The sequence below is a fragment of the Harpia harpyja genome, chromosome 9 (assembly GCF_026419915.1).
Source record: "Harpia harpyja isolate bHarHar1 chromosome 9, bHarHar1 primary haplotype, whole genome shotgun sequence".
Taxonomy (NCBI): Eukaryota; Metazoa; Chordata; class Aves; order Accipitriformes; family Accipitridae; genus Harpia; species Harpia harpyja.
Genome location: NC_068948.1, coordinates 39,771,990 through 39,798,228, shown reverse-complemented (window position 1 = coordinate 39,798,228; position 26,239 = coordinate 39,771,990). Strand labels below are relative to the sequence as shown.

The window sequence follows — 26,239 nt, the reverse complement described above, 5'->3', positions numbered from 1 at the left end:
TGGGTACCAGAATGAACTCAGCCACACAGCACAATGCGCTAACTGTTTCCTGAACACTTACACACTTCCTTTGTCCTTTAGAAACACACACGACAAGTGACTAACAAATAATGCCAAGAGCTTTTAAAGCACCAAGGTTAAAAAGGAACATTTCAGTAACTGAAAAAAACCCTCAACTACAGAAGTTTTGAAAAGCCACAAAGAGCAGCTTTTTTTGCAAGCAGGCATGGTAATTCACCATCTGAAGGCATCACACCTTTCAGGGAAAGCAAGAGGCGGAGGTGAAGGAGAAAGAATCAAAACCCAGACAAGGCCTGTAGTAGTAATATTCATCCCTCAAGTACTGCAAGACACACTGGGGTTCTGTTCAGCCACGCGGTAACTGCCCATCACAGTGAAATCTACAGTGCTTGCCCAACGGTCAACAAAGAGGGCTTTTATGCTATTTTAAACAATCTGAAGTGTCTCAGTTAATGGAAGACCGGGCAATTGGCCCTCAACTATTTCTAATTGACTGGAATGATGGATGAAGCTAAAGGGAAAGCTGACCCACTGAACTTTTCCATACAACGCTAGAAAACTGAAGGAGATTGTAAACAGTTTATAAGAATGAGAAGTGGGAGAGGCAGAATCCCAGAGGCTTTGCTCCTCTCAACCTGCTGTTAAGTTGTTTCAGACCAAGGAAAACAAAGAACTTCAACTCAGAGCAACAAACAACAAAAAATACAGGGGAAGGCCTAAACAAATAGGGTATTTTTCCCATGCTCTCCTTCCCTTTTTCCAGTAGCTACTTAGCTCTGCCATGCAAGCTGGTCCTTTGAATCAGAAAGGGCAATTTGTCACTTTGACAAGTAAGACATCTCTCAGGGCTCTGTATTGCCTTGCCCTGCTTTTCAGATTGACTGGGTGTTAACCAAAGACGTCAAGACATTACACCTCGGTCAACTTCAACAGATGTGATAATATATACTTAAAAGTTACGTGTTAATCAGTCCCACTACACTAAAGGTAATGCGTAGCAAATCACGCATGCCCATTTCTTTTCAGAACAAAGCAATCACTAGTAGCTTTTGTACTACAAAAGGGCAATACTGCTGCAATGTGATAGAACAGTCTGCTGACCTAAACAGCTCCTAGGAGGGAACAGTGAGGACACACATCTTCCAGGTAAGGAAATGGATGCATAATAGGTTCAAATTCACAGCACCTATCTTCAGGCAGCTTAGTGAGGCATCTAAACGCACAATAACTTAATTCTTCCTCTTTAGTCAAAAAGAAGAATAGGAGCTTCAGAGAACAGTTCAGATCTTGCACAGACTAGATTACCTCCGTGGACACATCCAGCTCTTGACACCTATTATGCAGGGAAATGACATCAAGGACTTCAAGAAAGCATCAAACCTGGGGGATGAATCCAGGCCTCAGAGCCCCCATATAAGAAGTCTGTGGTAGAACCCAGAACCGTGCAAGGGTATCGCAATTCATCATTCAGTCCCTTAGTCAGAAGCCCTTTTTCTCCCCCCATGGTTAAGAAAGATCAAGTAGTAAATAGAAGGATAAACCATTATTTTTAATATGAAAATGATAAAGGCAAAAAAAAGAATGAACACCTGGCATACACAGTGTTAGGGCTAGCCCTATTTCTTTTAGCTGTCAACAGCATGGCCAGTGTTTATCTGGAAAGTTTGCCCACTAGGAAACCACACTAAATGAGCAGGAAATGACTTTCTCACCAAGATTTGTACAGAGAGTTCACTGTGATTTGCCAAACTACCTTCCAAAGACAAACACAATGCAAATCTGCATGCCTAATCTTTGACCAAACCCAGAACAGATCTGACTTGCTTCCTCTCTGGAGTCTTTCAGATGAACTAACCAAGGCTAAATTAGGAAGGTTTTTAGTGGGATGAGGTTACATCATGGATTACAATTTTCCAGCAAGTTTTTTCCTTCATCTCCACCTGCTGCCTCTACAATGCTGGCATTAAGGGTGGTGTGGGATGACTCATTTGTACATTCCTTTCTGCAAGACAGGCATTCAGCTTTCATTTCTTCTTGGCCCCACAGAGTTTGGGTAATAAATTAAACTGATCCATGTATTACTAGATATCAAGTCCACAAACTTACATGCACATAGGAGTCAGAAGTACAAGCTAGGTCCTTCATCTAAAACAAAAAAAAGAACTGTCAGTTTGGCAGAATATAGCAGCAAGTTTCTTTATGCAGTCCGTGTGTCCCAGACTCTACCCCAGTCACTTCAACACATCACCACTGCGTTAAACCAAAAATCTGTCAGACCCAGCCTGTCAGTTCTAGGCTAACAAATGCACGCTTACTTGCATTGCTACAAAACTACCTTAGAGATTTGCTTTTTAACTTCAAGGCCCATGTAAACCATCTCTGCATTCTTTGAATTACGACCAAGATGGGAACATTATTTGGGTGTTCTAGCAGCCATATCAGATCAGTGTTAAATTTAACTAATCTCCTCACCCACCCACAATCTTGCCTGTAGATCTGAACTATACAACAAAAACGCTTTTTGAGGCAAAACACACCAGCACAACACAAAAAGGAAAAAAAAAAAAAGCTTTTATAATCCTTAGGGAGACAGAACAGATCACTGATGAATTTTTAAGCCTGTGTTCCAAGAAAGTCGTTTCTTTAATAAATTATTTCTCATTCTAGGGAATACAAAGTGATTGACAATAAATCTAATCACCCGTCTCATAAGGAATGTACTTGCCAATGTCTCCCACTATTAAGCACCAAAGCAGGTTTGCTTGGCACCAAGACAGCAGGACTGCTTCAGTCCAAACAGCTTCCCAAGAGACTACCCATGTTAAATCACATTCTACTTTTTCCCCCTGCATCTCGACCCCTTCCCTCCCAGCCCCACACCAAAAGCCACCATCTAAACAAAACATAGCAGGAAACGTGTGAACAGCCCCTAAGAGAGGCCCGGCTCTCAATATTACCTAACCCCAGAGAGCAAATATGTGACAGCACGAAAGAAACTGTGCGGGAGGTCTCTGGATGACTACAAGTCCATTTGAACACCAAGACACAAACAAGCCAACAAAGCCGGAGGCCGCCCCATCTGCTGTAAATCTTCCAAATGGAAGAGGTTACAGCAGAAAGACAATTTTCCCAAGTGCGATGCAGTTACTGTGCTTTTTCAACTACCCCAGAGAATTCACCAGTGGCTTTTTTTGCAGTAGTGTGTTTACTTCACACATTCTCTGTTTATTTTGTAAGACTGAGCTTACAACCCCTACTTGTACGTGGACAGTCCTCACACAGACTGGAAAGACAGCAGGTAGACTTGCTAAGCCAGCGTTAAACTGGCAATAAACAGTAGAAAGAGAAGAAGAAAAAAAAAAAGAAAGAGAGCACTCGGATATTAGGGAAAATGCTGAGTAAGAACATTTAATCATCTCTACTTGGCATCTGCATGGTTACTACTGGGACAACCTGTTCAGCTCTCGTATCCACAGCTGTGGAAGGATGTGGATATGCTGCAGTGGGCTCAGGGCACAGCTAACAGAACAGCTGAAGATAAGGATCAGAAAGGTCTCTCATCCAGCCCTAAGGTCCAAGCTATTCACCTCAAAGAGAAGGTCAAGGGGCAATCTGATTACAGTTCAAGTGCCTAAAGGTGTAATGGAAAGTTGATACAGAACCCTTCAGCCTCACAGATAAAGGTTTAACTAGTCCCAGTGTCAGGAAGCTGAGGGCTGACAAGACACACAGACACATTTTGTTTTAATTTTCAGACAGCAAGTGTGAGCGGTGCAAGTAATAAAAATGCTAAAGTTTTGCTAACCACTTAACAGGTTGGACCTATTTATTTTTAAGAAACATATTCCTATTTAATCAGAAATGTGATAATGAAGAGGTGCTCATGTGCATGCACACAACTACTCCTACTTGACTTCTACACTGCCCTGAAGATTTTTCAGTCTAAGAACAAATTATTTAAAGCTTGTGAAGGACTCCCCCCAGCTTGCCCCCAGCAAATTATACTTAAATGCAACAAAGAGATTTTTGTCAGACAGAGAACAGGCCAATGAAGGTTCCCTGTTCAGGAATGGTTTTGGCTTAAGAAGTTCCCTCTCCTCCTACCAGTGAGCGATGATGAATCCCCTTCTCAGCTGGAGCAGCAGTACTTCAACTAAGGCTAAGTTGCAAACCAGAGCATTGTCTCAGCTCAACTGAAAAACCACCATCGCCAAGGAATGACTGTCTGTCCCATGCCCCAAGCTTTGCTATCTACAGCACAGCTCCCAAAACCTGTTGTACCAGCATAACAGATGGCTGCGTAATAGTAGGAACCAGTGACTGAAGGAAAGGGGAAAAAAGAAGAGATGAGGACCATTTATCCAGGCACTGTCACCTAGAAAATTCACGGGAAACCACTGGGTCCATTCCGTGTATAATAAGAATGCTAAATATCGACAGTCAGGCCATTTAGCAAGGACTGCTATTACTGCATGATGAGCGTGAATCTCAGAAAGGAAAAGTCATTTAAGCTAAGGTGGAAGTCATTTGCCCCGAGGTAAATATCTTCACTAGTTAAGTAAAATAGCTCTCAATTTCTTAGTTAAATGTTTGGCTTTTTTTCACTTTACATCAGCTCTACCTAAGTGTTCCACACACTTGCTGGAAATATGCATCTTTCTGTGACCACTCCTATTGGCACTGTGTATACAGTCAGCACTTCTGGATTAAAGCATTTGAATTGTAAAATCCAATCACTTTTGCCAACCACCCAATTATTTACATAATATCTTTTTTATTATTATTTCTGATGTGCTTTTGTTTGGCACTTCATAATGAAATTCAAATATGATAAGGATTAAGACAAGACACAGCCCTAGAGCCAGCAACCTAAGTCACTTTCAAACAGGTTCTCAGAGGGCTTTTCAGAGAGCCATTTCTCAATTAAACACACACAGATAACAACAACAGATCACACAGGATGAAATTAAGGACTTGCTATTAACAAGCATCAGTCATAAAACTAGATTCATGCTCTGAATGCTGTACTTCCCTACAGTTGGCAAGACAAGCTGCAAGATTGCTGTTTCAACCCAGGGATAGGACAGCTGTGTTCCACTCCCACTCCCTGTTGTGGTTTTATGCCAGCAAACGGAATCTTTAATTTCTCCAGAGGAGCCCTGCCAAGCTAAGGCTGCAAATAGGATATGGTGTGTTAGTAAACTTCTAGCCAGCTTGCTCATACCCTGGCCAGAACTCTTCAAAGTGCCTAATTCCCTATGTACAACGCTGGCAGCAGTGACTACCTCACTTTCATGCGAACCAGCCTCCTGTGTTAAGACTCCCTTTGTTGTTTAGGATTGTGCAGGATATGCCATTTTCATCTGTTCTGGCAGAATATCCAGCACCTAGGTACCCAGCCTTGTCTTCTCTCCTTTAGATAAACGGAACTGCTTCCATAAGACCCACCTCCACTACTAAAATTTTGGCAAAAATAAACTGTTTCTTACAGTGAAATTCTTGTAAGTGCATTAGAGGAACAAAGTTCTCCGTAAAGCATTAGCAGTCCTTGTATCATCTGTACACACAGCTGTCTTTCTCAGAGTTCAAATGAAGTTGTTTTATTTTTCTTCCAATTCTTCACAAAGAATCAAAGAATAAACAGCCAGTCATCCCACCCACCTTTTTTTAAACAGTTGGACAGACTTAATCAGTACAAATTTAGCAGCAGCCAGCCCACCGCCAGCAATGAACACCCTGCCATAAACATTGTTCCTGCCTCCAGGACTCACCCTGAGCACAGCACTGGAAACATCCTCAGAAGTACACATTAGCAGGGTTCATTCTCCTTTAGTTTTCAGCTTTTGGGTTTACCCTGTTTCTAAGGGGAGTACAGTGTCTTTTAATCCCTTCCCAGAGTCCCCAGCAGCACAAAAATATCTCCAAAAAGGTGCTGCTGAACCCATGAGTCAGGTTTGCTGATCTGGACTAACCCATCATTCACAATGATATTTTTAACAAACGAAGACATCTTCAAGAACAGCCTGACAGAAATCCATAGTACTCCACAGCTCAGCTTGTTAAATCAGGGAGAACCATAGTTATCAGACAGACAAAACCTAAGCATGGAAGAGAGCAAGTTTGGCAGAAAGGAGATGCAAAAGCAACACTGGGAGCCTGAAGCACACCAGGAAAAGATAGGCAGAGGAGAAAAGCATTACAAAATGCATGAGTCTATCCAGGGAGGGCAAAAACAAAACAATAAAGCATGGCAGGTAAAGGGGAGGGGGAGAACAGGAAAAAGTGAGAAAAGACAGAATCCATAAATGTGAAGAGTAAGTGCCACAAGAAAGAAAAATCAGTGGCTTTCACATGAAAAAAAAGTCATAGGAAAAGGGGAGGCAGGGAGAAGTATAAAAAAAAAAATTTCAGTCTTTAATTTCATCACGTTAACACTGCTTTAGTTCACCATCTAAGTCTTTTGACGAACAGTAGCTCTCACCACACACGGCAGTATATCAAGATTCTTTTTTAAGGCTTTCCAAACAATACAATATCATTCTTTGGCTTTTTATGTGGTTTGCCTAGACTATCTTTTTGTTGCTAACCTCTCATTAGATGCATATCTTGTACTGGCACTTACTGACAGGGAAGAGATTATAAAATACAAGAAACCTGAACACAAGCCCAGCATTTGATTTTACACAAGCGAACAGGCACAAGCAACAGTACAATGCCTTCCTTGTGACGTAGTGATACTTCCACATACATTCAGGATGAACTGATTGTGCCTGAACTGTTCCACACTGGCGTGTGAGCAATTCATTTAGGAAGGGACAGAAAGGGTCTTTTTGAGACCCTCCCGGAGACTACAACTCCAGATCTATCATGACCCACCTCCCACACCAAAAGCTCATGTGCCAGCCACACCATTTTCAGCCTCCCAGCAGGCTGGCTTGCTGCATCTGACACATGAGCTCAGGATCGGGGAGGAATACTGCCCTGAGCCACAAGTACTGGGGAAGTGCAAGAACAACACAACACAGAAACAGAGCCAAATTAATAAATCTTGCTTACAAGGGATGACAGCACATCAGGAAGAGCAAATGTAACAATCTAGCTATCTGGGTGGAAGACAAAGATATCCATCCTGAATGACAAATTCTGTCAAACACCAATGAACACTTCACACACCACAGGCAGAAAACTAGCCTGATTCTACAGTTAATTCAATTATCTGTGTCAACAGTGACCAAACACGTCAGTATTTACAGCTTCCCACCATTTATCAGTTCACACATGCAGAAATTAAATCAACTTCTGAATAGGGAATCATCAACTCTGATCACAGAAAAAAAATGCAGAAAAATATTTTTGCCAAGTTAAACTAGTACAGCTCCATTTAGAAAATTAAAGGAAACCTAAGGATAACCGTATCATTCACTTAACAAAAGCCACCCAACATATTATGACAGGCTCTCAGTATACATCTAAAATGTGTTTGGAAACCCAGAAAATATACCAGATAACGTGCTCTGTATACCTTCAGCAGCAGACGTTACAGCTATTCTTAATCCTAGCTTTGTAAACCTTGTAGACATAATTCATTGTGCTTTTGGATCCATGATATTTTGCAAAGCACTGCAGTTTGCTGGCTTATAAACATGCCCTGCCAGCTCACTGGGTAGAAAGATTTCTGCTGACTTCATATATCATTTCAGTTGCATTCATCAGGGATTAATGATTTTCCCTGCTAAGGATATAGGCTGCAACTACCAAGTAGAAGAGGTTACGCATGTGTCTGAAAAAGACTGGTGACATTTTGATAGGTGATATTTGACTATACCAATAAAGACATTAAATATAAATTATACTAATGAAAACCATGGTCCTTCATTAAAAAGTGAAAAGCACATAAACAACCCAGAAGTGACTGGATACTGCACAGCACTGCTTAGAGCATTGAATCATGTTCTGAAATAACCAAATGATTTCTTATTCATTTACTATTCACTATTTATAGGTGTATTCAGAGAGTTTTTCCTTCAGAAAGGGAAACAGGGCACGCGGCAGCTGTTCTATCATACTAATTTATACATGACCACAGATATTCAAATATTAATAAAAGATGGTTTATTCTCAACTAATTAATTTCAAAGTTCTCAAACTTTTTGACAAGCTGCTGCAGTAAGTCCTTCCCTAACCCAGATAACTGCTGCTCTTTAGATGAGACATTTAAACTCAGAGCTCTCTACTTTCTCTGACCTATCATGAGCAGCCATGATTGTATCAAAGTGGCACAACTTCAGAAGGTATGCTGGGGAAGGCACAATACAAGGCTACTACTGGGAAATATACCTCTTCATTCAGTATTTGTGTCCATCCCCACTGCCTCCATTCATTCTGCCAGTCATTTACAATATAGGAAAACAGTCAGATTCACAATTAATTTTATCTGCAAGAGAAGGTCAAGTTGTCCCATACTAATGATGCTTTGAAAATTCCCAAAGAAATAAATACAATGAACAAGCACTGAAGAGGTACTTCACTATTTCTTCCATGAAGTTCAAATAGGATATTTAAATTTCAAATCTTTGGGAAATTGTACTGCTTTTAAAAAGACATAATTGATTAGATTGCTTTGTCATCATAAATGCATTTTATACCCGTAACTTCTCCAAGAGGAAGCAAGATCATCAGATAAGCCTCTGCATTCTTTGCAGACCTTCATGAAGAAATTTCTCCTCTTTTTCACAGTTGCACACATACCACAAAAAATAAGACCATTTTTTAATGAAGAGTATTTCATGTAATGAGAAGAACCTGAGAAACCCTAAAGGGAGACTAACTTAAGCATTTTTGGTTCAATCCTCTACTAGTAAGGTCACATCTCAGCATACTGCCAATTCTGAAGCACTGCCATATTTTGCAACGAAGGTGATTTTCCATCATAGGGTATTTGCATTCCAATAATAGGTTTCTATCTTTATACTCAGCAGGAAGTAAAGCAAATATCAATATAAAACCTTATAATTAGCCTAACGGAATTTTACACAGTTAAAAACTTCAGAACAAATCACTGAGCGAATTGCTTCAAGAATATTACCTTCACACCTGCAGCAACGCCACAGAAGAAGAAATTATCAGTGAAATCCATTGCTTACAGCATTAAGCAGCATTTCACAGCTTCAGCAGCCAAGCAAGTTCAAATGGTCAGTAGCAAATCGCTTTTGTAAACCAGTTATATCTTGTTACTACTATTCAAAAAAAGTTTCACAAGAGAACTAATTTGTTGTCAGGACCAGGTGGAGAGATTTTAAGACCTTAACCATCAACCAACACACTACAACACAAGCATTAGTTTACTGTTCTCTCTCTCGGAGCTATATGATTGTGATAACAGACCAATGGACTTTTTTCTAAAAGAAGATAAATTAAATGGAGGCTTGTAATTCAGCTGAATTGCCCTGCAGTGTCTATTAAGTATTCAGTTCACAATGCTCAAGTCAGTGCAGTACCACATACAGATGCAAACAAAGCTGTTTCATATTAAGAGGAAGGCACTGACAATATACTACCCATTCATGCAGCAGCTCTTTTTTACAAGTGTATGTATATGCTTCAATACATAAAATAGCTATATTCAGAGCTGGTAATGCCACATGCACACCACTGATGAAGTGTGCTTCTCAAAACAAAGAGACCATAGACTGCCAGGAGCTGCCCAGACTCAGCTAAGCAGTCCACAGGGCAATGGTGAAAACCAGCATGTGTTTACATCAGTTATATGTGAGAACGCTGGTGGCTGAGAGACAGCTCAAGCATTAACTGCAGTCTGCTTTTCTAAAAGCCTGGCAGCGGTAGTCTAGAAGAGGCAGTCCCCAGCCTATCAAGAGAAATAACAAGTGACAATCCAGGAAAACATGTTCGCTATCCATTCGTGCATGCATGCAATCTTGGGCCAAACAGCGGATGTGCTAAAAGGTTTTCCCCAGAGCAGAAGTGTTTATCAATTAATATCTGCTGTATTAATTGATTCCCCATATGCTCTGCTGTGCTACTAAGACTACAGCCCTGTCGATATTACTGAAAGGTGTCAGGTGTGGTAACTACCAAGGAAGTTCATCAGGACACTTCAGTCAATCCAAAAAACTAATTTACATTCTACTTTTCACCAAATTCAAAGTGTGTCCATCTATGTAGAAGTCACGGAAAATGCATTTAAAATCTCCAACCCATAATCACCTTAAAAAAAAAAAAAAGCCAACACATGCTCTTACTTCAGACACAAGTGGCATACAGCACAAAAATAGAAGGAAGATGCTGATCTGAAGCCATCAGCTTATCTGCTGGCCCATTACCTGCAGTAACCCCAGTGTTCCTTTCACACACTTACCGTTACACTCTTTACACATACCTACTCCTAGTAGCTGGTGCCACTACTACCAAACTAAACTTAACATCCACCATATCCTCTCCTCCCACTTCCTTTCATCGGTGCAAGAGAGGTATTTTTGGGTTCTGACTACATCTGGCCCAACTCTGAACAGTGACATCATTTTTCCAATGTTATCAATCTCCTTGAGAGACTTTATTCATCACACGTCAGTGTCAGCTGGTAGAGCCCACAACTCTGGTCATTCCTGGTATAGTAGTCATCCTTCACCAGCCTGAGTAACCCCAGGCTGTAGCAGCAGAGGAGTGAGAGCAGTCCTACAGCCATCTTCTTGTAAACACGTGCTAGCACAGGTTGTGCATTCTCATCCGTGAGGACAAATTCCTCACCAAGACGTTCCTCCTCCACTGCAATGCCACCTTTCCCAAACCCCTGGATGCATCTACACAGTGCACAGGCCAGCAAAACCCTTTGTCACATTAACAGAGAACAAGCACCCATTACAGCAGGCTCTCTAGCAGATTCAAAGGCCTTTGATGTTTATTTAGTCCAGGTCTCCAATTTCAGCATTCCCTCACGTACGCAATACCCACTTAGTCCGAATCAGAAACTTGAACACCAACAACTATAATTACCACACCCAGTGGTGAACTTGGACTGCAGCAACAGCATCCGTGATACAGACAAAGCTAGCTGCCCCAGCTCCCTTTCAGAAATATTCTAAAATCAACATCTATAGTAGAAAAGCACTGTCCCAGCTAAATTAAAATACTGTGTTCTGAGGTTTTACTACCATACCACCAGTACACCACCACACTGTCTACTGCAAGCTGAACAGGCCCAAGGACCAGTCATTTGACCATTGTTTAGACAGAAACTGCTCTCGCAACATCAGAAAGGTCTTGGGTGCAGCCGTAATACCACACTTAAGACCTCAAGAAAACGAAGCTGAAAACAGCCTACTGTAGAACTTCAACAAGACAATTCTGCTGCAGGAAATGGTTAAAGCACACCACAAAAGGAACATTTATCAATATACACAGATGTGACTGTAACATGTTCAAAACTAGCTTCCCACAGAGCAAGATGCCACCAGGTTGTGCTGGTAATAAACAGAAGGGGCTGCAGAAAGGGCCTTGCTAATAATAATTTCTTTACAAGTACATAATAGCTAGAACAAAAATTAAAGCTACCTTCAGAGAGTAACATTTGCTGTGAAGCAGGCTGCAAATGAGAGTCAGCAGGATCTTCACTACCTGTCCGGCACACATATTTTCATTTTATACTGAGCATATGACAAGCAAGACTTCTGAAGTGATCCATATAAAACATTAGTGCACAAAGCAGTGGTTAGGAACGCAGCAAATGCAAAGGTGGGAAGACTCCTCCTGTCTGGGACTTCTATTGCTTCTGAAAGATCTGCAACGTGCCACAGGGAGCTAGGTACAGCACTTTATCTTTCTGAGAGATGGCAAATGTCTCTTAAAGCTATGAACCACTCCTCTTTAATTCAAAATATCTGCCCCATCCAATGATTAAATCCTTTGACATTTCATTTAGGAGGAGGTATTTCTCTTCCAGATGCTAGTAAAAAGCATACAACAACAAAAATGATAAATGTTCAGTTTCCAGCCACTCTGATACAGCGTAAGCCTACACGAAGGATTTCAAGAAGTGGTAACCACAGTACCCACAACATCATGTCAATATAACCTCAGTAACCCCCTTGCATACAGACTGAGCTGTTCCTAGAGGCACCTATTTGCTTTTCAAGGATTCAGGCTTGAGGGGATCTTTTCCATGCACTTCATTCTGTTTCGGTTCACTACCCTGCATGCAGATATGGAGGACTTCATAACACATTTGCTGTCCACCTGGAAGACATTAATGATTAATTTCCAAGCAAATCAAATACAGACAGCTCTTGGTTTTCCTCTGTTTCTTCATTGCTTGCTTTGAAGAAAAAAGAGCAGAAACATCATCATGTAAATTCCAGTTAGAGATATTAAAAAATTGCAGTACTTTTCAGTCTCAGCACAATAGCTGGGAAGTCAAAGGTTTTAATCAGAAACCATGGATTAGGAGAAATTATTTCAAGTACATGAAGTGCATGCCAGATCAAACCTTGTCTTCTGTCATACGAGGTAACCATTATACAGTGGACTAATTTGCAAACATTATTTTAACTGGATTTTATATAAATCAGACCAGATGTGAAAAGATGTGAAGATGTGATTTGTACTGCCAGCTTCACCCTTAGGAGCAAGCAAAGGCTCATACAAGATCCATGCTGACGGAGGCTCTGCATGCAGAGACAATTCAGTTGATGGTGAAAGATTACATCCACCATGACTCCCCGCCCAGTCCTTTGAAAGATGTCGTATTTGTTCTTTCCTGTCTGCAGTGCAGCTTTGGGGAATGGCTAAACATAGCTCAAAAGGCAACTGACAACAGAAACAACACACGCTCACTTCCTTAAGCATCAGTTCAGACCCTTACAGACAGCTCTTGCTCTAGAAGTATTTTGGAGGAGCTAACTCGAGCAGGCCATGAGAAGCTAATGCATCTCAACCACCAGAACATGAAAGCATGCGACAAAGGGAGGGAGGAAATACCAATTAGGGATTGGTGAAAAGGGAAAAAGCCACAGCTATATTTTAATTTATCTATAAATCCATGGTTTGTGCAGTCAGTGTAACCAAGCCATTTGATTTAGATTTACTTTACCTATCAGTCTCTCTGCTCTTGAAAACAAAAACATTGTTCAGGTTTTTCAAGACAGAGTTAAAAGGAACTTCCTGCAAAGACTTCTCCAGACAAAAAGTGCTAGTGGCTTCTTATCAGATAAAAATATACCAAAAACTCTCAAAAAGTTTCTGACTCCCAACTTTTGCTTTCACAGTACAGGTTGTCAGATGAGTTCTTGATGTCTTTTGTAGTTGTACATTACCTGGAGGCTGACTGTAGGAAAGATACAGCTACAGCTTCTCAGAGTAAGTCCTGATGCAAACACTCTGTCCTGAAGGAAAAACATGCTCTTTTGAAATAAAATTAAACCACTGGTAAAGCAGAGCAATTACTCTGGAGTGAAGCCACTTTTAATAATAATAAAATCCATGCAAGGACAACTGTAATGTATAAAATTTACACTGGAATAGACTACACAGACCAGCACAACTATCCTAATGTGCCTGTCCAAATTCACAGGATTTTTTTCCTTAGTATAAAAGGCTTGCAAAATGAATTCAGAAGAATATATGGGAAAATCTTTGACAATTTCATACATAGAACACACAAAATATCAAAGTACAAAGAAAAAAATAATCAAGAAGCAGCTTTATGGAGTGTGCTTAAATGCCGTTTCCTGCCTGAAACTTGCCTCCTGATGCAGCAATCCACAACGACAAGTGACAAAAGTGTTTTCCCCATCCAGTTACCATTCCAGATCTCTGAGAGGTTCTGGGAACAGTGGGAGGCAACAGTCATAGCAAAAAATAGCTGGATGACTAGGGAATGCAAAGTACCAAATGGCTGGACTGTTTTAGTAAGGAAAGGCCAGACGAACACGCACACATAGCATGCAAAAGACGACAGGGAAATAAAATTGCCTTGATTGATCTGATTTAACATTGCTGAAGAACAATTCACAGCTAGGGATTTACTAATAACATTCTCCCAAGATAGGCTTTGCATGACAGCTGCATTTTGTCTCTCTGGTAACACCTTTAAAGAGAAAGCCAAACCACACAGAGTACATACAGCAGCATCCACTCCCAGTACTGGTCTCTGCAGTTACAGTCAACTTCCTAAGTCTTCTTCCCTTTGTTCTTTAAAAAAAGAAAAGAAGAGAGGAAAAGATTGCATCTGTGACATACCTTAAAGTATCAGAAACTCGGTCAGCTTTTGCAGTAATCTGAATCACTCTTCTGAATCCCCTTGCATTTTCTCACAATTTACATGAGTCTTGCACAGACAGGATGCTGTATTGCAACAGATAAAGAGAAAACCTGCAGAATTGAGGTCAGGGGTTTACACCACTGGTAACCGCTATTCTTTTTCATTGGGAGAAGCAGTGGGCTACACGTGGTGTTGTGTAAAAGAATGAAAGCTAAAGCAAACAGCTTGCAAGTCTTGTTAAATTATCTGTACCGAGTAAGAATCATAAAAGCCACACAACGTATAAAGAGACTATTAGGTTTGGTTAAGCCGACATACACTGATCAGGAAAAGACATTAGAATACTGCCAGAAGTCACAGCATGAAAGATCTCCAGTTTAGGATCCAGTCACCAGGTGTGAAGTATTTGGAGTCCTACAGCTGACTAGGGGTAACAAGAAGAATCCATGAGCATTCCAGTGTAAGGAACTCTGCTGACTGATGGCTCAGGCTTAAAGACTAGTTGAGGGAAAAGAAATGGCAGTTCAGAGAATGGCAAAAAAGTAGACGAACTCCTGCATGTACCCTAACAGTACTTGCAGTACTGTGTTACAGCCATAATCTAATTAGACAGAAAGTCATATACCAACATTTGATGTATTGATGATCTCTACTACTCTATCAAAGAGCCTGAGAATTTTTTGACATTTGGGAAAACGAAGGAAGTATTTTCAGAAGTTGCATGTGAGTCACTTAAAGTCTCTGATGTTCCCCCTCTAAAGAAAGCAGACCATTGTGCTGTCTTTCCAGTGAAAGCCACACTGCATTTTCAGTTTGTGGTGTTTATTCATTAAAAAGAAAGGGGAAAAAAATCCTTTTTGCTAGGGCGCAACTAATGGTAGAATGAACTACCTCATTCATCTAAATAAAGTCAGCTCTAGAACCTGCAATAACCATTTAAGTACCTACTTTGTTAATTATTTCACTGTTTATCTAATTCATCATGAGCATCTAAATAATAAATTTATTCAGCATAAGCCAAGATCAGAGACATGGAAGACACCCATTCAGACTGTCTAACCTTCTGCTTATTGTGGCTCTGTCCCCTGCAGCCTCACCCAGCAGCTTTACTGGGTTTCTAACCCCCTTGAGACTGTTCAACCATTCCACAGTGCAATACAGCACAGCTTTATGAAAGCTTCCTCTGTCTCTTCTAACATCAGTTCCTTCATAGCCTTTGTGTGGACTTTTGGGATGCTTACCTCTGATTTTCCAATTTTATTTCAGGAAAAAATGTTGCCTTCCAGCATGAACACAGACAACATTCCCCAAGGGAGAGAACATGTGAATTGCTATATTATTAATCTACTTGCCTTTTCCTCACTTGTTGCTTTTGAATTCATTATTTTGCATACAGCTGCAACAACTGTTCCTCTGAAAATCAGGATTTCTATAAATACACAGTAGAGCTCACTTGGGAAATGGGTGCAACACCCCTTTGAGAGGGCATGAGGAATTGCAACTGTAACTCCCCCATGCCCTCCATTATATCCTCCATCCACTCCCTCTCAAAAAGGTGTGGCACTTGTGATTTCCTTAAGAAAAAGACAAAGTGCATTTCACCTTTCTATGCCTCATTTCAGTTTAGCATTTATATAGCTCAGAAGATAACTACACCTTTTCTAGCAATTTTAACATATGATTAAGTGCGCCTCAAATTGGGTTACTTTCACCTTTCATGGAGATGGTAATTGAAGTTGGCACACCTACTGGCCTGAGAGGTTGTATTAGCAGTTCAAACACTGTTCTCTTCCACTCCTGAGGAGTGATCTAATCTTCAGGTAGAGTGCAATAGCTGAGGCCTTGGAGAAAAATAAAAATGGGAAAGTGACCGTGAGCCTTTTACTTGGTGGACAAGCCCAAGACTTCACTCCAAGTGGCAAAACACAACTGGAACAAATCAAAACAAAAACCAAAAACCCAGCCACACTTGAGTTCCTACTAAGGGAGTGGTGTTTTCCTCAAGTATGTCCAAACAGGGGTCAGTGTGGGTGGGTGTGGGGAGTCGAAGCCTTCAGTACAAACTGTTTATTTAAATAACTCCTTTTAATTGCCCTTCCTCACATAGCAGTTTTTAGCCATGGTATCACTTGTGCTCTAAGAAGGGGTGAATATGTACCATTGTGACCACAATTACAGCACAGTTACTAACACCATTCTCTCCATTTCTGAAATAAAAACTTCTTAAGCTAATAATGAATTAAAGCATGAAAAAGCAGTGACACTGATTTTCCATTTAGCAATAGTATAGGAACTGCCAAATGGTTTACTCTTGACTGTTTACTGAGCACCTGAAACGATACAGATCATTACTTCCAGCAGGCACCAGGGATGTTAACCTGAGGATTTACACAGGAGGCAAAAAATGATATTGTAATATAGCCACAAAAACGCAACTGTACAACGTATGCAAGCTTTATATAAAACAACACACTCTTCCGAGAAATTACAGTAATTTGGGTGTGAGAGAGCAAAAAGACTGAAATCTGGCCAAATATTGTAAGGACAGCCAGGGCAAATTTACACAGCACACCAAATGCCAATTAAAAATGTTAAGCAAAAGCCAACCACATCAGTCTGTAAATTTTTGCCTCCCAACTGCTGTGTAGGCACATTATTTAGAGCACCTGTGTTATTAAAAAAACCCTCATGCACACACACAATTGTGCTGACCTTTGACCCTGCAGTGAAGGACTTAAGAGTATGTTTAGGCCAGCAGAACCTACTTGACTAGTGTCCCAGATTTAGCACTGAGAGGAAAATTCATCTACAGCAAAACTCTATTAAATGAATGTGGCTTCATTTCAGTCGAGCCAAGTCTGGCTCATGCAACCAACGCACAATTAAGTATCAGATGAGCAAAATGTTGGAAGGAAGAGAAATTTCTCAATTGAATGTTATAAACCAGGATAAATAAACCACAGTGACAAGGGGCATCTTTGAATTACAACTCCATCACAGTTAAGCCATAGATTCTCAGCCACTTCACAAAACGGAGAAAAATGCAATCACTTCCCATTTTGCAGATGGGCAGGCGCATGCTGAATGCTAGGTCAGCAGCAGCAGTTAGAGTCAAGCCCTTCCCTTTTGACCCACTCCTGTACCCCAGGAACCATTCTTACCTTTCAAAAAATGAATATTTCGCAAACTCACGGGATTTACTTTCAGTCCATTTCCTAACACCTCATTTAAAAGATCTTTTAGCAATCTCAAACAGCCTAACTCAGGCCAATACCACAGCAGCTACCCTAAAATGAAAAGTCCAACCTGAGCAGAAAGCTTCATGATGCAGGACACCTTTCATCAAGAAGCTATCACCTATACTGGGATGTCACAGGCACAGCTCTGTTAAATCCATGCCATTGCAACAGTACAAATGAAGGAACACATTGCTTCTGCTAGGATAAAGCCATCAGAAGAAAACAAAAGTGGGGGGGGAGGGAACCTCCAGCTAGAAGCTTTTACAATTTTTTCTTGACTGTTATACTACTCTCCCACACCTCTGAAATGGTTCAGGAACTCACAAACACATTCAAAAAAACATATTTGAAAAGACAGAAGCATATAACAGTTTGTCCTGGAGGCACAAAACAGAACTAGGTCAGAAAATTGGGTAACATTTGACTTGCTCAGGCCAACACAATCAGGCAAAAAATGAAGTTTTGATTGGATTACAGCCATGCGGGCTTGAAGCAGTTATCTCCTACGCTGACTTCAGTACTAAATGCCTTGAGCAATGACACTATCATGTTCCACATTTTGAAGAGGATGTGCTCAGTTTCATCCCTTAGCATTTGCACATCCACAGCATCCCTTCTTCACCCACCAGCGAAGAGGTAAAAACTTTCATAACCTTTTCCTGAGCTTAACTAAAAATCACCTGGTATTGTCAACCGAAGAGCAGAGCAGACAAATGCCATCTTAGAGCAAGCACTTGAACCTCCTCTCTTGCAACACCTGAGTGTGCCTATGCAGGTATACCCATTCATGTTATACCATGTAGTGAATATGAGCAGAGCCCTGAGCTTCCTGCTTGCCATTTAAATCAATCCATTTTGAATAGCACAAGTATCTTAATAGGAGATGACTTCCAGAATGGTTAATCCTGCATTGTTTTACCTATTCCAAAATTTACACTGCTTCTTTTCTGCTAGAAAGAGTCCCGGGGTAGAAGTATTCAGGTCTGCTCTTATCCACTGTTCCTCTGTAATGGGCTTTCTAGTCCCTCCTTTTTTTGTTTATTTTTCTCTCCCATAAGAGGAAAGGAGGCAAGATTTATTCCCCCAATACTGTTGTATCAAGACAGCTGAATAGCAAAAAAAAAAAAAAAAAAAAAAAAAAAAAAGCAAGCAGTGGGAGGGTAGCAAAAGTGGATAAACACAGAGGTGAAAGCACAAGGGTGGGACCCCGCTGAGAGCCAGCGTAAGAGCTATTAACACCATGCAGTGAAAACCATGTTTAGACAAACCCTGAGGATACACATCTGGATGGTATTGACAGAAGCAACCCTGCTACAAAGTAGGGACAGCAACAGCTCTCCAATACTGCAGGAGATGTCTGAAGCAAACAAAGGCCCTGTTTTCATTCGTATTGTATAACTTGAAATAATTCAACCACCTTCCAATAATATTTTACAGTTCACAGTCACCACCTTCTCTATGACCCGAGAAGTTCAAAACCAGCATTCATTTTAGAGGCTACTTGTATCATAGAAGACAAAACTTACGCACAGACTATCAACAGATGATCCCCCAGTGTTTCAGTGCCTCCAGTTATGCTGAGCTTATGTGACATACTAGTTGTCAGCAACAGCAAGTTAAGTCTCAAGTGCATCAGCATCTGACAGACAGACTCCTGTCCCTCCCATCATCCAAAGAGGAGACTCCAGTTCTTTAACTTTCCAGGCCACTGAATAGTTAGGCTGATAAAGTTTATTCTTTTTGTGCGGCAGATTTTGTGAAGTGTCCCACAAATGGAAGGTTGCCTCTGGAACTCATTTATCAGGAATTTCAGCAATGCTCTACACAGATGTTGCATTTCACTTTAGGCTCCTGCTAAAATGCAAAATGTTGTTGGACTCAAATATGAAATATTAACTCCACAGGACTTTAAACTGCAAAACTCCCGTGAACATTAACAGCAATTCCCTCTCAGGGTACTGAGAATATACCAGAGTTAAACACTGAAACAACCAAAGCAAAACTCTAAAGTCCTCTGAAGTTCACTGGCATGATGCACCTCGCTACGGCCCTGAAGCCTTTCCTCATCTTGTCCTCTTCCCCTCATACTTTTTTTTCCTTCCATTTAGCTACAATTCAGGTATTTTTGCTAAACTTTTCCTAAGCATTCCCCATGCCAAAAGCACTCGCTGTCCTCAGTATTTAGCAATTTTCTCAAATTCTCAGCATCAGCTATCATTTCTGTAGCGGTTCTAATATCCTTTGATATCTTCAAACAGCATTCTGTCTCTGCTGCTTTATTGCCCATCCTACCTTAGCATCTGATGCCCAACATCCATCTCCTTCAGTACATGCCTCAAGCACTCAGCCTCCCATTTAGTAAGTCTGAAAGCCAGCTTGTCAACCAATACATCAGCATGAGCTATTTCTTCCTCCCCTTTCACAACCTTTTACAACCATCAAATAGAATTCACAGGAGCTCTGCCTCAGAGTTTTTATTAACCAGCCCCTTTCAATCAAAGGCACTGGGCCAAAATAAACCATCTCACTTATTAGTCCTACAACCTAGTGTCCATCACAGCCATTCTTAGCATACCTGGGTCTACTCTGCACTGTATTCTAGGGATTGCTCATTTTAAGAGACCTATAGGGAACAGTATGCTGAAGTGGGACACCTGACTCTACCAGTGGCATAATGGAGAGCCTGAGGAACAGGGATGTATAGCGACTAACCCAACAGCATCCATCTATAGAGGCAAATAGATATGTTTATCTTCTTTACAAGCAGCTTTACGACCTGTAAGTGTTCAAGTTCAGGTTGTTTGAAGAGTCTCAGTTCCAATTCCACAAAGCCTAACCTCAATTTTTGCCTGAAGTTGCTCTATTAATAGCAGCTTCTTTTCTCCTGGGAAGTATCAACACAATCGTCTCTCAGATTCTTTAATATGGGCTAATAACAAAGTAAGGAAAAAAGCAAACAACAAAGGAGACAACAATCCAGCTTAGAGAAGTTCTTACCTTTTAGTTGGCAAGCAAGTGAAAACTCCATATCCACCAAGGTAAATCAAGTATTTCAGAAACACTCCCTGTCCCACATTTCTTATTCCTACAGAGTGAGAGAAGCCTTCTCCATTGGATTAAAGTCCTGCAGTCCAATCTCAACACCAATATGAACTTTTCAAGTATTTTTATATCTTGCAGATCATTCAAGTGCTTTTTAAAAACCCTTTTTTCAGAAAAATAAAAAAGTTCTCCTCTAGTCTCCAAACTGAAACCAGCTCCTCATACATCCATAGGTCAAATCTCAAACCCTGCTATTTCTTTACATTGTCATGAAGAAAAAGCATGGCTGTGGTAACAAGTACAAAACCTAAAGAATTCTCCCAGTCATGTGAACATGAGTCCTGCTTAGACAAACAGCTGGAAAACACAGCATCACTCTGTATACGGATTTTTCTAGTCTTACAGTTGACTGTCTGTTGTACACGCGCTTACACGCTTCTCCTAAGAAGTCTCTCGTTCTTCTTGTAGCTCACCGGCTCACTCCTGCCTTTACTTTATAGGGATCCTTCTGGGGAAGACTATTTTTTCTTCTTTGCATCCTTGCTGCTGATTTCTGTGTTAATTAATCAATAGATGTGGGTCGCTATAAGCAATCATTCCTTGTTACTACGCAGCTCACCACGGCACTGGTCTCGCCATCTGCTGTGCTGGTGAGGCTGGCTTGTGCAACAAGATCTGCTGGCAGGCTGCAAGGCAGGCAGCCAAATAGCTGCTGGCCTAACAACATCATCATCCTTCTCTGTTAAAAATACCACATCCTTCTCCCACAAAAACAGAGCAACTGTTCTCCAACTGAGCCATCCAAATCACTCTACTACTTTAGCATGAAGATATATCCCAAGCTTTGAAACAAAATGTTTTTGCGTTTGAAGGATGTCAGGAGTTTCATACAGAAACCTACCCAAATATTTCCCTGTGTTGGCGGAAAGCCAAGCACAGAACAGCAGTCAGTTTGACAGACTAACAGGCCAGCACCAGTTGTCTACAGCAAAGATCCATTTTGTTGGTCAAAAGCATGGCTTTACAAGTAAGTTATTTACATAGTGATTGAATGATACCCATAAAACTTCTTTAATTTGATGCAGATGAAAAAAGTTACTAGGTAGCCCTGGTTTTACTTGATTTTTTTCCATGCTTAACATTTTTCTTTCTAGTTTATTGGGCAACATTTTCAAAAGCACCTAAGTTGTGCTGACACCCAGTATTTATCCCACCAGTGCAAGCAGATGCGCATCTGGAAAGAATACCATCCTTTACAGTATAAAAGCATTATTTTGCTTGTAACAAGCAAACAAAGAAACCTTACAGTAACAAGATATTTCATCTCCTATACACAGGAAAGCATGAATAGGGCAACCATGGTCTAAGGAGATGATAAAAGATGGAACAAAGCATTTTGGAACCAGCTTCCACAACAGCAGCCTACAGTGACTTGTATGCCCAAGCAAAAGTGTGGCTGGCACCCAGCAGTGTGAGGGTAAGAACAGCTTGTTCTTCAGCCAGCTTCTGTATGAACACATCCAACAGCAAACCTCTTACTAAAACACATAATAATCTTCTGATGCTCTTAACCCCGTAGTGGCCAGATTCCTCAATACGGTAATGCAAAAATAGTAGAGGACAATTACCTTAACATGGTTGCATCAAGGTGATACAGTAAGAAAATCGTATACCCTAGATGTTTTGTCCTACAGTAACACAAAGTATTTTCCATCAGGACAAGGACAGTCTTTCAGTAGTAGAGTAAGATTTCAAGGGAAAAAGAAATTATGTTTTCCAGTTTCTGAACAGACAAAAAAAGAGCATTTACAGAGATTCTTTTGAAAAAGGACAATTGAGACCAATTCTGTTGTCTGCTTCAGAGACCTTTAAAGGACATTTTGTAATTTCAAGCCAAAGCATATCAGTCTATCACAGGGAGAGAAGAGGAAGGAAAGGGGAAAACAGTTTAATTTCCCCTGCTCATCTGAACGTGCATCAAGTGAGCCTCTCAATAACCTCATAAAATTATTTTCTGTCTGCCTTGCACGTTTTAGGATGCATTTAGAATTTATTGACTTGGCCTGTCATACATTTGATAACATATCTTGCTGTTGGTATGGCAAGTGGGGAAAATAAAATTAAAGCTGATCTTTGGAAACTGGCAGGCCACTTTTAAATGGAGCTTAAAACCAAACCAAAACAGCTCTGACCTCTCTTTGGAAAATACACTCTTAAAACACCTCCAAATTAGCCATATTTTCTCGAAAGTAGTTTCTTAAACAAGAAATGGGCTCCAAACCACTCCTGATGGTAGACATGAGATTGAGCACTTCAAGGCTAGTCACTGGCCCTTTCCTCCTGCAGTTCAATGCAGCCAGTGGAAGCTTCATTTACAGGAGAAGCTTCATTTCAGACTACTAACTGAAAGAAGCCTAGTATTTCATGTCCTGCCTATGTCAGTTTGACTCTGCCTTATTTATTACCTCCCTCTTGAGCAAAGTCCCAGTATTTTGTTTAGGGGTGAGGAGGGAAATATTAATTTACCGGGGGAGGTGAGGGTGGTTTAAGCCAAGAAGAGTCTGTAAAGCATGGGTGCATGATCTCTGGCTTTCTTAATATGCAACAATTCATCCTTTCCTCAATCCCTCCCCACCACACAGCCAGGATGCTGGCAACTTTCTCACCATGACCTCTGCAATGATGGCTTTGCACAGCAAGGGACCATGCCACTAGCTGCCACTGAAAGAGTTATCCACACCTCTTATGGAAGCTCAGTACTCACTTGAATTATTTGTAACTCTGGTGGTTATACAGAAGAACTTCAAAAACAAAAACTTAAGTTCTCTCAAGGCTCAAGTGCAGAAAGTGTATTAAGAGACATGAGATGCTTGAATTTCTTTGTGCTTTTTTAACTCTCCAAACGTAGGTCTACTTCTCTTCTAGACCTGGGTAATTTCTGAAACCCCAGGTTGTCAACGTCACACACCAACCAGCACACACAAGCAGATCCCAACCTGGAGAGAAGATTAAGGGTACAAGAAAATCCAGGCATGCTGTTCAGTCTCTCTAGTTTATGTCTGGAGTAAGTAATCTGAATTTGATTGTGTTTCAAGAGAAACAAACTAGAACACCCAGTGGCTTTTTTTTCCATCTAGTTTTGAATACGCTTGTGAGAAGGGGCTGGCAAAGAAGCCTCGTGTTGCAATGGGAAGCTTTTTGCCTTACAGCTAGAGAGAAAGCAATCCAACAATTTATGAAAAAACAAACACAGCAGAAAACAAAAATAGCCAAAAGCTCTTGAAAATGATCAAGCATAGTGTTACTTCGCACTCTACCTCTTGATTAAGGAAAAGGTTTGGGATGCTTCAAAGGGTACAAAATTTTATTGAAGCAGCCACAACCTCAGCATTGACAACAGAACAGCAAAGCCTGCTCTAGGCTCAGTGCTGAAAGGTACCAACCTCAACAGCCTGTCCCCAGAGGATTATCTTTGTAGCCTCGTATTCAATGCTGTTTAACACACCACAGCACACATTTTAGCTGCTAATTCAACTCTCCACTCAAAACAGGCAAGAGAAGCAAATGGATCATTTCTCCCCAGACCTTGATTTTAAACCTACCATCATTTATTTATACACAGCAGTGTTCACACATTCATCCCCAGCAGCCTCTGAAACACAAAGCTCAGTAACCTAATACGGTTAGCATGACTCTAGATAAATAGATTGAAGTAGGGACCATCTAAAAAAAAAAAAAAGAAAAAAGAAAAAAAAAGCAATAGACTACAAGGGAGATGATGATGTTTCAAGGCACATAGCAAGTCTCTCCTACTGATCACTATGCCAGTTTTTCAACTGAGCCACAACTGAAAAGCCAATGTAATAAATACCTCTCATTTCAACAGGCAGGACACCACCAGGCACCAAAAAATGTTGCAGCTCAGCAGAAAGATAATGCAGTGATCATTGGACGGGTATAATACAGGGATTCTTTTACAATTACAGCAACAATGAAAAAGCAATTTATGTAGTAACACACTGATGTACTGGCAAGCGCCTGTCCAAAGGGATTAAATAAAACTCTGACACAGACTATAGACAGAAGAATGTCTTTAGCAAAAGGTTTATGAACTTCCCTTGACAGTCATATTTCTGTGCAATGTCCCTTAAAACAGTATTTTGCATTTAGATCCATTTTAGATAACAGAGACATAATGCACAAGTAAGAAATAAAGAGCACTTAGAGAATTCTTATCTATTTACAGAAAAGCAAAAGCATATATGAAAAGTATAGGTCACTTTTCATTGCTTCAGAAGGCATACTTCAGTAGCCCCCAAAATATCTTTATTTCCTGGGTTTACAATGGTCAAGGAACCCCAGAAGCAACACTGGTAGTTCTTGGGAAGTTCCTAATGCAGCAATGGCTTCGACAGAGTATCTCAGCAGGGAATACAGCTAGCCAGGAACACTGTGTGGATGGAGAGAATGGTTCACAACATCCCATATTGCTGAAGCGACACCCCCAGTATTCTCTGAAAAAGATCTGCTTAACAGAAACAACTTGCAAGAATAACCTGCAGGTAAATTGGGCACCCTTCCAGAGCTAGGAAAATCTAACTGGGAAGGGGAAAAAAAAATGTCTTTCAGAAGAGAAATGCGGGTAGTTCAAAGGGAGGGCAGATGAACATTTTTACAAACCACAGAGCTTTTAACTCTGGTTGATTTATTAAATGGGTCGTCCTCTTTTCACTATCACTTCAGGCAACAGTTGAATTATTCAATGAGCTCCAGTTGACTATGTTGTTTCTAAAACACTTGGGCCACCTCTGGGGGAGAAAGACAGAAGGCAAGGGGGAATAAAAACAAGTTTAAAAGCTAAAGAATTTAACAGAAAGGGGTCCTATCCATTTATGAAAAGTCTCAGAAGCAGGGAGGGAGTAAGTATTTCTGTAAGCCTTCTGCTAAGGAAAGTTGTCCCACATAGGCACTGCCATGAACTGGAGATGCACAGCTCAGCTGTAAAGCTAGCAAAACGAAGACAGCCTTGTCTCTGTAATACTAGTACAAGGGTGATAATCCTTCTGCTACTCCAACAAAATAAGATACATGGCTTCAACCTTAGGGATACCAACCATGTGTTTGGAAATAAACACATGCTTTTCCCTTGGAAGTTTCTCATCCCTAACAAAACAGTCAGAAGAATTTCTCCTGCAGTCCAGTGGAGTGAAAAGCTGTTTTTGGACAGCCCTTCAGAGCTTAGAAAATGCAGCACTTTTTTGCCAGCCAAAACCAGAGTGACTCTAACTAGACAGGGAATACAGGAATGAAACCAGTCTCTATGTGAGGCAAATACCAAACCATCAGGCTAATAAAAATAACATTCCCCCCACAATTTCTGATGGATCACCAGTTCCAGGACTCAACTTCACAGTGGCTTATAGTGGCATTTAATTAATGAAAACACTGTGTGATGCTCATGTGATCAGCGGCTAGTTTCCAGATTTCAGCAGCAGCAGTAGAAATGGTTGGTCATGAAGTAGCAGAACAGGTCTTGCAAAACTCTTCCTGACCTAGCAAAGAAGAGGCATTTGCTCCAGAAAAAAACAGCTTGCTAGAAGAAAGCCTGTTGACAACAGGGAATCCTGCTATCATTTGTGCCTACTCAGTAATCAGAGCTGGTTGC

The 26,239-nt window shown here is 40.8% G+C and overlaps 1 protein-coding gene across 11 annotated transcripts in view; it reads right to left on the bottom strand.

Annotated features, from left to right (window-relative positions):
• ARVCF (ARVCF delta catenin family member) overlaps positions 1-26,239 on the bottom strand; it is a 291,719-nt gene that overhangs the window by 103,342 nt on the left and 162,138 nt on the right. For 6 of the 11 annotated variants that reach the window (XM_052796915.1, XM_052796914.1, XM_052796922.1 and 3 more), the window contains one exon: positions 2,128-2,166. The exons of the other annotated variants lie outside the window; for them this stretch is intronic. In XM_052796915.1, coding sequence (XP_052652875.1) covers positions 2,128-2,166 — 39 coding nt within the window. The remainder of the gene's footprint in view (positions 1-2,127; positions 2,167-26,239) is intronic. 11 annotated transcript variants of the gene reach the window in all.